We start from the raw sequence: 10,938 nt of genomic DNA, 5'->3' as shown, positions 1-10,938 counted from the left end.
TTATCAAAATTAAACTGCACCATATGATCGATGGTACACATGTTTTGGCAAGTCTTTTTTTAAACAAGCCCTAACACATACCTGAGTGGCTTCTCAAGATTTTCTTCCACTAAATTTTATCATAGTTTAGCTCCATTCACCTGTTCATGGTTTTTTGTTTGGGTTTTCTTTTAACTATAAATTCTTTTTTGCTGTTTTTAAGATTTTATTTATTTTATGTATATGAATACACTGGCCCTCTCTTCAGACACACCAGAACAAGGGCATCAGATCCTATTGGCGAGGGTGAGCCACCATGTGGTTGCTGGGAATTGAACTCAGGACCTCTGGAAGAGCAGTCAGTGCTCTTAACCGCTGAGCCAGTTTTCCAACCCTCCTGAGGTTGTTTGTTTTGTGTTTGTGACGGGGTCTTGTGGTTCAGGCTTTCCCTTGAACCCCTAGCCCTTGTTTCTTCCCTAACTTGCTGGGTTATAGCTGTCACCACCTGGCTTGCTTCTGTTACAGAGCATTAAAATGTTGCAACTGCATCCTAGCTGAGCTTCAATTCCGGTCCACTGTTTCCTAGATCCATGCCTAAACTGAGGAGCGTTGCGAGGACGTCTGGGGGTCTTGCTTGGCGTTTAATTGTAAAGACATCAGAGACACCTGGATCCTATAAGGCTGTTGGCATGTTTGCTGGGGCAGTCTCTCAGCTGGCCCACCGACTTAACCTGACCACTGTGCCCCGCCATGTCTCTGTACGGCCCTGCTGTTCCTGTCCCTGCTCGTCTCCTGCTTGTCCTGCCCCAGCTTCAGCTGCCAGGTCTTTATTCTGCAAGAGGCCACACGCCTAACTCTTCCAATCTGAGCCAATCAGCAGCAGGACAACGCCCGGTCTAGCTCTACGTTGCCTTTTGACGTTGAGGACTACGTGATCCCCACCATGGCAGCTTGCTTTCTAACGTGGCCCCCAGAAAATCTTTTGGGCAAGTGAGGAAGGATAGAAAGTGGGCCATAGAAACAATATTCGGCCAAGCACAGCCATTTAAAGTATAGGGCCACATCCACATAGCCATTTAGTAAGGTGGGCGTACGTCATCCCAACGCAAGGCCCTCCACATGGCAGTTCTGTTCCAGCTGACGAAAATCCTAGCCGGCGTTTTAACAGCCAGCTCACCCCCTAAGTAGGCACTAAAATCCCCAATGTGAGCAGATCCTGCCTGGACGCTGCTGGGTAAAGAAATTGAGTGGATGGCTCTTACAGCGCTAGGTCTCAAGGAAACCAGCGCCCTTGCCTTGTTGAGCTATATCGATCCACCGTTATATCAGTACGACTCAAGCCAGTGCCAGCTCTCCTGAGGAGACTGTGGTTGGCCCTAAAAAGGGCCGTTAAGGGACGGGGGTCCGGAGAAGCAGCGGTGGCGCAGACTAGCCTCCGAAGCCGTAGAGGGTGCGGCCCTGGCGCTTGAGTGCGTACACCACATCCATGGCGGTGACGGTCTTGCGCTTGGCGTGCTCAGTGTAGGTGACGGCGTCGCGGATGACGTTCTCCAGGAACACCTTCAGCACACCACGGGTCTCCTCGTAGATGAGGCCGGAGATGCGCTTGACACCGCCGCGCCGAGCCAGGCGGCGGATGGCCGGCTTAGTGATGCCCTGGATGTTGTCCCGCAGAACCTTGCGGTGGCGCTTAGCGCCGCCTTTACCTAAGCCTTTCCCACCCTTTCCTCTACCAGACATTGTGGATGGAGTCTGAAACACCAGCTAGTGAAACACTGGCGGTGGCTTGCCACAGATATATGAGAGGATCGGACCAGATTGAAAACCGAAAGGGCGCGGGCGGGAACCTTTCTAAATTGTACCGGCTCTCGATGTTACGTCATCTTCCTGTTTTTCTTTTCTCTTCTCCGCCCTCTACCGGTTCCTTACAGTCTCATGCCTTTATTTATTTATTTTTATTTTCAATTTTCTTAAATTATGGTCCCGTAGTCCTTCGGAGAATTCACATCCCCAAATAAAACGTAGAGATGCCACAGACTTTGGAGAGCACTGACGCTAAAAAGAAAAGACTGGAGAAGGAGAAATTTAGAGATGAGAGGGGAGAGCGCTGCACGGAAGGGCCCGGAGCTCCTGTTAGGTAAAAACTGCAGCAAAAGAAGTTCTAGGACCCAACGTGACAGCAGAAAGCAGCGGGCCCAGGGCTGTGTGGGGAAAGGAAAGGTCGCGGGCGTTTCTGAGTACAGTCGCTTGTTTCGTTGATGATAGACACAGTATTCAGATCAAGCAGAAACTAGATCCTCGGAAAACCCCTCTGAGGGTTTTCACCTCGGTCAGTGGGTTTCCACGCACTTCTCCCCCAAAAGTCCAGTGACTCGGAGAGGAGCCGGGAGAGCTGCTCCGCTCGTTTCGACAAATTCTTTGAGGCCCACCCTCTGTTTTCAGCTATCCCAAACTCTCCCTACTGTGCAGCAGGCTAAAGTTCGCTTTTTCAAGTGTGTGTCTGCGTCAAACAGTGACGCTCTGAGAAATGAACTGAAGTCTATACTTCTAGTATATCCATCGTTCCCAGGGCCATCCATGGAAGACTCTTGAGAAAGCATTATGCATCTGAAAGAACGGTAGTGGGTTAATTGTTTGTTTGTTTGTTTTTAAGTGATGCTATTTACCTTGTTTTGACTATTCCTTTGTCCTAACATCTGTATGTGCACATGAATCCTTGATTTTTTTTCTGTCTAGATTTTCTGGCTCCAGACATGTAGATAGATGTAGGAGGTTTTGAGTCACATTAGGCTGGGGACTCAAAACGACGCCCCCACCCAAAAAAAACACACCTCAAATGTTTTAAACCTAAGACCTGTGAACTGTAGATCGTAGAGAGTAGGGAACTCCCTCCTTTCCCAGTAACCTCAGGCAGTTGTCCGAGTCTCTTGACAGACAGAGCCCTCCATCCCGTAGCCGCTATTTTCTGATTTCCATGACAACCCCTGGAAGCTGTGTTGCTTCACAAATTTGTAGTTTGCGGACTTCTCCACACCTTCGACTATGTCCCTTATGGGATGTGATTTCTGTGTCTTCTTTCTTTTTAAGGCAAAGTGCAGCAGAAACTCAATAGTTGCTTATGGGCGGACAGTTCCTGCCTTTGCCTCTTTTGCTGCAAAATAAAACAACCGCATGGCCCGGTTGACAGGGTTTTGGTACCAGGGCCCGAGGCAGACTCAGAGTCTACCATCTTTTCAGTTGAAGGGAATCAAGAATATGCGCCCACTTTGCACACGGAAATCATTTTGAGCTGAAGGGCTGAGATCCTGAAATCCCTTCTCTGTCTCAGAGTGGAACCTACAAAGGAAATCAACATTTCATTGTTTGCAGAACCCCACCCTTGGGATGGGGAGAGTGAGCATCACAGCTTCGTTCTCTTTGCAGAGATGGGACCTGAGACCATTCCTACCCAGACACTGACTCAGGACCACCCTGTCCCTGTCTATTCTCCTAAGAGCTATTGATTTTCCAAAAAAAGTCATTTAACTTTTCCATAAGTGTCCATAAGTCTTCCTTTCTCTTTCCCCTGCTACTTTAGGTCCGTGGACCCCAAATTCTAACCACCCCCTTTGACTTACTCAGTTTTTAAGAATTCCTATGGCTGTGTTCAGTGTACATGTTTAGAAGGAAATGACTGTTTTGACCCATCTTTTCTTGTAATATTCAGTTCCAACTAAGAAACATAGATGTTAAAGCAAAAAAGAAAAAAATCCTGAATTTTTTAAAAATAATTTTACATTTGAGAACATTCAGTAAAATATTATATTAATTATACTAAGTTGTCATGTATAGGTGGTAGCGGTAACGGTGACTGATCAGTTGGAAGGAGGTTTGTACTGATTTCTATCCAGTGGCAGGATACTGGAGATACTAGTCTATCTCAAAAAGGAGTAAGAAAAGGTCCTAGATAGCAGACCATTCAAAATAAAAGCAAATTGAGTATACAGCTTGAGCAGCCAACAGACCAAAAATTCACCTGGTCCAAGTTGGTGTTTGAATATAACTTTGGGGGTACTTGAGCCCAAACACAAAACTTACTCCATACTCTTGTATTAAAAACAAATACATACATATTTGTTTATATAAGAGCATATAAAATATCTCATGCCCAGTAGCTCATTTATTTAAATTGTTTTGTTTGCTTGCTTTTCACTGTTTGGAAAAGTTAAGCTTCTTGTACCCACCCCCAACTAATAAGATCCCAGGTCTCCAGCTCTAAACTTTCGGGCCTGGCCCTGTCCGATGTGGGACGAAGCACAGCTGAACTAAATGGCTGAACTGCTCTCAGAGTCAGTGTGTAGTAGAAGGAAAACAAAAGTAAGTTTCCTGGGCAGCAAGGGTTCTCTCTTTAGGGAGGGATACTGATAACCTTGAAAGCTTCTTGATTTCTAATTTCGTGCCTTAGAATTCACATTTACAACAGCATCCTCATTTCTGAAAGGTACAAACCTCTTACAGGTGTAACCTTAGAAGCTGGACAAAAGGAAGACTCTTGACTTTCTTATTGTCTGTTAAAATAAGCCCTACCACTCTTGGACTCTGTATTTGAATACAACAGCTTTCTCTTCCTCTCAGAGGATGCAGTCCACCCCCAGCCAATGGCTCACATGCAGATAATGCTGTACATTACATTTCATATGCAGCACTCTATGTCACCTTTAGTATATGTGTAGATATGCACGATAAAGTTTAACTTATAAATTTGGCTCAACAAAAAGATCAAAACTATAGTAACGCAGACCATGATGATCACCTTCATTAGTGAAACCTGTTTGCACTTTGGAGCCCTTACTGCATACGATCAAGGTTACCTGAACGTAAGCAATGGATGCCTTGACAGACTTCTGATAATGGAAGCTGCTACTAAGGATATGCCGGGCAAGGGGATGGTTTAAGTCCTGAGTGAGAAGGCATGAGAGGATAGGCTTACAATGTAAAATAACACTCCTGACTTTTCTGGAATTTTTCACTTATTACTACCTAAACACTGCTGAGGGAAGAAATCAAAACTCAGACAGGGAGCCGGGCGTGGTGGCGCATGCCTGCAATCCCAGCACTTGGGAGGCAGAGGCAGGTAGATTTCTGAGTTCAGGGCCAGCCTGGTCTACAAAGTGAGTTCCAGGACAGCCAGGGCTACACAGAGAAACACTGTCTCAAAGAAACCAAAAAAACAAAACAAAACAAACAAACAAAAAAAATCTCAGATGAGGAGTTTAGAGTCTGAAGTTTGAGAATCTCATTCTGATTTAAATAAACACCCTCAAGAATTATGCTCCAGTGCATTCATTACAAACATAATACCTGGTGTGGCACCATCCGCTCCCACAGGGCAGGTCCCCTTCTGATGGGAAAGTTCAGCAGAGTTTGAGAAACACTGCATGCTTTGATTGTAAGATACAAAGAGGATGTTTCTGTGTTTCAAAGCTTTACCGACTGATCCAGCTCACCCTATACCTACTTTTATTGGAAGCATTGCTGGCTATGCTTAAAGCATTGTTAGGAAATGACCACAGGAAGAAGTAACAGTTAACATCAGTGACACTTCTGTGCCATATTTTGGGGGTTGCTTCTGCTCCTGAAGGAGTCTTAATTAAACTACCAAGCTTCTATATGTTTAGTATTTGGAATCTCCTTAAAATCAGTTTTATTTTACTTGGATTTCAGCATAAAGATAATGCATTCTGTCTCCTCAAGGAAAGTTTTAAATATCTTGGGCCTATTTTTACTTTTGGGTTTGAGTTTTAAGAAGGTTGGTATACAATGTTTTTAAAAAAAAATCAGGCCTGCTATTAAAAGCTTTATACTAAACCAGGCGGTAGTGGCGCAGACCTTAATCCCAGCACTCAGGAGGCAAAAACAGGAGCTTTTCTGTGAGTTCAAGGCCAGCCTGGACAACAGATGGAGTTCCAGAAACCCAAAGCAACATACAGAAATCCTGTCTTGAAAAATAAAATGAATAAATACTTGTTTGCTTTGAAAATTATTTTGACTTGCCACCTAGATGACAGGTTTGCCTATTTAGTAACTGTTCTCCACTAATAAGGTGGTATTAATAGTCTTATCCTTCTTTGTTACATAAATATTTCATCTGCAGGACTTAATTGGCTTTGGGGGGCGGGTGGAAGGAATTGCACTCTAGACGGAAGGCAGGCGGGAGCGCCATACATAATGGTGGTCAGTGTGCGGTAAGTGTAAGGTCTGCAGGGTTGGAAGGGTTTCGAAATAAAACTTCAGTTGACTATACATTGTTTTGTCGTTCTTCAGCCGTGGTACAAAGCGTTCAAACCTCTGGGCACAATGCCTGAGGTTAAATAAATGCTAACTGTCCGAAAAGCGTTACAATATCTGGTGAATTGCTACAAAGTGAATCCCAGTACATGAAAAGAGACAAGCTTGTTTTCAAAGAAACCTGTTAGAAGAGCACAACCCGTGAGAAACACTTTATACACTGCGTTTAGGAAAGCTACATCAACTGAAAGGCACCATATTATTAAAGGACACACTCTGTGGTTCATAAATACAGGAAGAAGGAAAATTATCAGGAGAGAAGGACTAGTGTAACCATCTAGAAACTCAGCAAGTAGGATCGAATTCTACCCAATCAGACTGCAAGTCCAGAATCTCTCGTTTTCTGGCCCAATCAAGACGAAGATAAGTCTATAAGTATGGCCACTAGGCGTCCAAAAGCCGAAGTCACAAAAACATGGCCCGTACGAAGCAGACCGCCCGCAAGTCCACCGGCGGCAAGGCCCCGCGCAAGCAGCTGGCCACCAAGGCGGCGCGCAAGAGCGCCCCGGCCACGGGCGGCGTGAAGAAGCCTCACCGCTACCGGCCCGGCACCGTGGCGCTGCGCGAGATCCGGCGCTACCAGAAGTCGACCGAGCTGCTGATCCGCAAGCTGCCGTTCCAGCGCCTGGTGCGCGAAATCGCGCAGGACTTCAAGACGGACCTGCGCTTCCAGAGCTCGGCCGTCATGGCGCTGCAGGAGGCGAGCGAGGCCTACCTGGTGGGGCTGTTCGAGGACACCAACCTGTGCGCCATCCACGCCAAGCGCGTCACCATCATGCCCAAGGACATCCAGCTGGCCCGCCGCATCCGTGGGGAGCGCGCCTGAGCGTTCCACCTCCCTTCCCTCCCCCACAAAGGCTCTTTTCAGAGCCACTTACGTTGTCAGTAAGAGTAGCTGTGTCAGCTTTGTTTGATTTCCAGTGTTTCAGGTATAAAACTACGTCCTCAAGTGTGTCAAACCTAACACTTTACAGTAGTCACAAGTAACATTAAACCTCCCAGGCTCTCTTTTTAGGGCTGTTGATCTCACTACTATAATGATTGGCCAATCAGGAAAGGGTTCTAATTAGGTTTTCAGAACTATGAACCTGGGGAATAACAACCTCAAAATTCCAAACGTGGTACCTAATAGGGAAAGCTAACTCCAACTTGGTGTTTTAAGGCTCTGTTGAGGTGCATAAAGAACAGCTGAGGCAAAACTGCCGCTCTTATTACTGGCTAACATGAAATGGAAGCCAGCGATTGGCTAGGAAGACTTCCTTCTGCGCACCACCAAGGCTCACAACTAAAATCGCTTTGAGTAGACTCCTCCTCCTTGACGCTGACACGGCTGTAAATTAACCAATAAAAACGGAGTACTGTAAGAACCTTCATTTGCATACAAGCTCTATAAGTACCGCATAACGAGCCGTGCTGCCACAGTCCGTAGTTGCCTCGTCCATCTTACGACGCATTTTGAACGCGGAAGAAAATGCCGGATCCAGCCAAGTCTGCTCCTGCTCCCAAGAAGGGCTCGAAGAAAGCTGTTACGAAAGTGCAGAAAAAAGATGGCAAGAAGCGCAAGCGCAGCCGCAAGGAGAGCTATTCTGTCTACGTGTACAAGGTGCTGAAGCAAGTCCACCCTGACACCGGCATCTCCTCTAAGGCCATGGGAATCATGAATTCCTTCGTGAACGACATCTTCGAGCGCATCGCAGGTGAGGCTTCCCGTCTGGCGCATTACAACAAGCGCTCGACCATCACTTCCCGGGAGATCCAGACGGCCGTGCGTCTGCTGCTGCCCGGGGAATTGGCTAAACACGCTGTGTCAGAGGGCACCAAGGCCGTCACCAAGTACACCAGTTCCAAGTGAAGTGCCGCAGAGACGCGATTGATCGGCTTTAACCAAAAGGCTCTTTTCAGAGCCACTTTAGTTCTCGAAGAAAGGGCTGTAATCACTAAGGGTCTGTGGCCTAGCAGGTAAGGTTGGGCTGTGAGTCTATTACCCTGAAGCGCTCCGGTGCGTTTCAAAGTGTCGGCGGGTAGGGCGCGGTGGAGGTGGTCACATCCTGGACGGTGTGAGGAGTCCGTTTATGCTCGGGAAGGTATTTTCCCATTCAAGTGAGCCTGCCTCATTAACTCGCCATTTTATGTGATCCAAAGCAGGGACTAGTTTCTCACTGCCCTGGGCATCCAGGATCATACTAACCAGGACAAAGTATCCCAAGTGATGCTGAGCAGGGCTATCTTCAGGAAACTCACATTCCACTTCCTGGTGAGTGAAGACGGCTTGGCAGTAAATGCTATTTGCTGCGCCATTTCGCAGCCTGGCTACACCCGTGCCTTTATTCAGCATCAGCTCTAGTTGCAGTTTTCATAGCACTGACTTCGCTCTTTTTCTAAATTTTAACTTCTCCGAGCACCAAAGGCGTACACAGCGGGGATGAGGCTCAAATTGGGAGTCTTACCCTTCACCAAAAACTGAGTACGCTTGAACCTTTTTCTGATTCTTTTCCGGCCAACGAAGATAGTGGAGTCATTTCTAGGTTGGTTAAGGTTAGATGAGATAATGGTACCGGCTGTAACTAGTTAGTAGCTGCCAGTGCAACGTGGGGTTGGAAGCAATGCAGCCACCACTGCGCCTCCTGCATCCTCTTCCCAACAAGTGCTCACAGATTTAGTTCTCTAAGCGTCTTGCATTTACCTCCTTACTTCGTAAAACATTTCCGGTGAGACATTTAGACCTGTTCACTCTATGGAAACTTACAAGTATCTTCTGATCCCATAAGGAGAAAGTGGGTTTTAATGCTTGATGACCCGTCTCTCTAATCCCAGCACTTTAGGAAGCAGGTGTTTTTGGATTTGATTGTTTTCGAAACAGGGTTTCTCTGTGTATCCCTGGCTGTCCTGGAGCTCACTCTGTAGATCAGGCTAGCCTCGAACTCAGAAATTCGCCTCCTCTGCCTCCCAGAGTGCTAGGATTACAGGCGTGTGTCACCAATGCCCGGCTAGGAAGCAGGTTCTTATTGAGATATGCCAGACTTGTGGTAATAGCTTACAATCAAACGATGGCCCAGCACTTCGGGAAGGCAGGCAAATGGACGTCTGAGTTCAAGACAAGCCTGATTTACAGAGTTAGCTCCAGGATAACCATGCCTATGGCCCAACCAAGGCAACACAAAGAAATCCTGTCTCAAACAATTCTCATCAGTACCCTTTGGGGTGGGGGGAGGGAAGCACTATTAAATATTCCTTGCCAGCCTTTAAGTTGACAGCTCTGAATTCTGATGATTTAACACAAAAGGGAGCCAAGCAAAAAGAAATTACCTATAATTGATCTCTGCTATTTCTGATTGATACTGTATTCTATCTGGCTTGGCTTGTTTGTTTAGCCAGGACTCATGAATAATAATAAGCCGAAAAGGGTGTGGTAAGTAATGTGCTGATACACATGAGGCTTGGGGTTAAATCATCCAGGGCCCTACATCTTGTCTTCTGAGGTGTCTACACTATGAAACTCTGAAGAATTACTTGTCTATTCCTTTGTTGGGGGCTTTGTTGTTTCCTGAGTCATTTTCATACTGATTTCCAGGCACTAGGTGATAGAAATTGTGCTAAATGACTACTCCTTACCCCTATATCCCTCCAGTGAAAAATAACACAAAAATATGTTAATACAATTTTAAGGCCGGAAAAGTGGCCCAGTATGTAAGGATATTTGCCCAATGACCTGAGTTTGGTCCTGGGAACAAACACAAAAACACAATAAGTAAATATGATGTTTAGGATTAGGAGAGCTCATCACAGTAAAATTTGATTTCCAATCATTTGTTTACGTAAAAGAAAAAGAATACCTGCCCCCCTTGTCTGGCCAAGTCTTATCTGTGACTGCACATAAAGAAAAGGACCCTAACCGAGAGGTTCTGCCTCTGTTCTAAGGAGAAAAGCCAGGTTGCAAAGATGATAAACACAAAGCAAAACAAAGAAATTGTAACAATTCTTCCTAGCAGGAAGACATGGTATTTGGCTGAGTCAAGCCTTTTGTCCAAGTACCCAGGGGACAGAGGTAGGTAGGTCTCCATGAATTCAAAGCCGTCCTGGTCTACGTTTGGAGTTCCAAGTCGAACAAGGCTATCTAGTGACACCCCTACCTCAAAAACAACTCAGAAGTTGTATTTGAGATAAGCATTGATTGAGTCCATAGGATACAACTTGCAGTTATCAATAAAGAGACATCATAGACCATCCCCGGAAGGGTAATTCCTAAAACCTGTATGGGCCAGGGTACCATGTATCCACTCCTTCAGCAAACCTGCTGCTGTGTGGCTTCCTCTGAGGTCTGACTGCCTATGTCTCTTATGCATTTTCTCATCTTCAACATGAGAATAATAGTAATAGCTATACAATCTTAGGAAGTGACCCAGTTGACTGAAACCGCCATTGTCATAGGGATTTTGAGAAGCATACCTCATAAGACTATATTATTTTCAAACACAGATGGAACATTGATGAAAATTGGCCCACCACTTTTGGGAGACTAAAATCATAAAGGACCCACTCAATGATTACAAATCAATAACAAATTCTTCACAATCTGCCTGTTTTTTTCCTTCCAAAAAGTACAGTTAAAAGGGATTTCAAAATAAAACCTGC

The 10,938-nt window shown here is 45.8% G+C and overlaps 3 protein-coding genes across 3 annotated transcripts; 2 read left to right on the top strand and 1 right to left on the bottom strand.

The window, feature by feature from the left end:
• Nucleotides 1-1,348: 1,348 nt before the first annotated feature.
• Nucleotides 1,349-1,768, bottom strand: LOC127682194 (histone H4). The gene has a single exon (XM_052178585.1). It carries the CDS (start codon nucleotides 1,717-1,719, stop codon nucleotides 1,408-1,410), a length of 312 nt encoding a protein of 103 aa, XP_052034545.1. The 5' UTR covers nucleotides 1,720-1,768; the 3' UTR covers nucleotides 1,349-1,407.
• A 4,944-nt stretch (nucleotides 1,769-6,712) lies between these two features.
• On the top strand, nucleotides 6,713-7,181 carry LOC127682945 (histone H3). Its single transcript, XM_052179701.1, has one exon. The coding sequence runs from the start codon at nucleotides 6,722-6,724 to the stop codon at nucleotides 7,130-7,132; it is 411 nt and encodes a 136-aa protein (XP_052035661.1). The 5' UTR covers nucleotides 6,713-6,721; the 3' UTR covers nucleotides 7,133-7,181.
• A 202-nt stretch (nucleotides 7,182-7,383) lies between these two features.
• LOC127682946 (histone H2B type 2-F) lies at nucleotides 7,384-8,265 on the top strand. Its single transcript, XM_052179702.1, has one exon. It carries the CDS (start codon nucleotides 7,778-7,780, stop codon nucleotides 8,156-8,158), a length of 381 nt encoding a protein of 126 aa, XP_052035662.1. The 5' UTR covers nucleotides 7,384-7,777; the 3' UTR covers nucleotides 8,159-8,265.
• Nucleotides 8,266-10,938: the final 2,673 nt, after the last annotated feature.

The sequence above is a fragment of the Apodemus sylvaticus genome, chromosome 4, assembly GCF_947179515.1.
Source record: "Apodemus sylvaticus chromosome 4, mApoSyl1.1, whole genome shotgun sequence".
NCBI classification, from domain to species: Eukaryota; Metazoa; Chordata; class Mammalia; order Rodentia; family Muridae; genus Apodemus; species Apodemus sylvaticus.
Note: the sequence above shows the minus strand (reverse complement) of the source record. Positions and strands in the feature narration are given on the sequence as shown.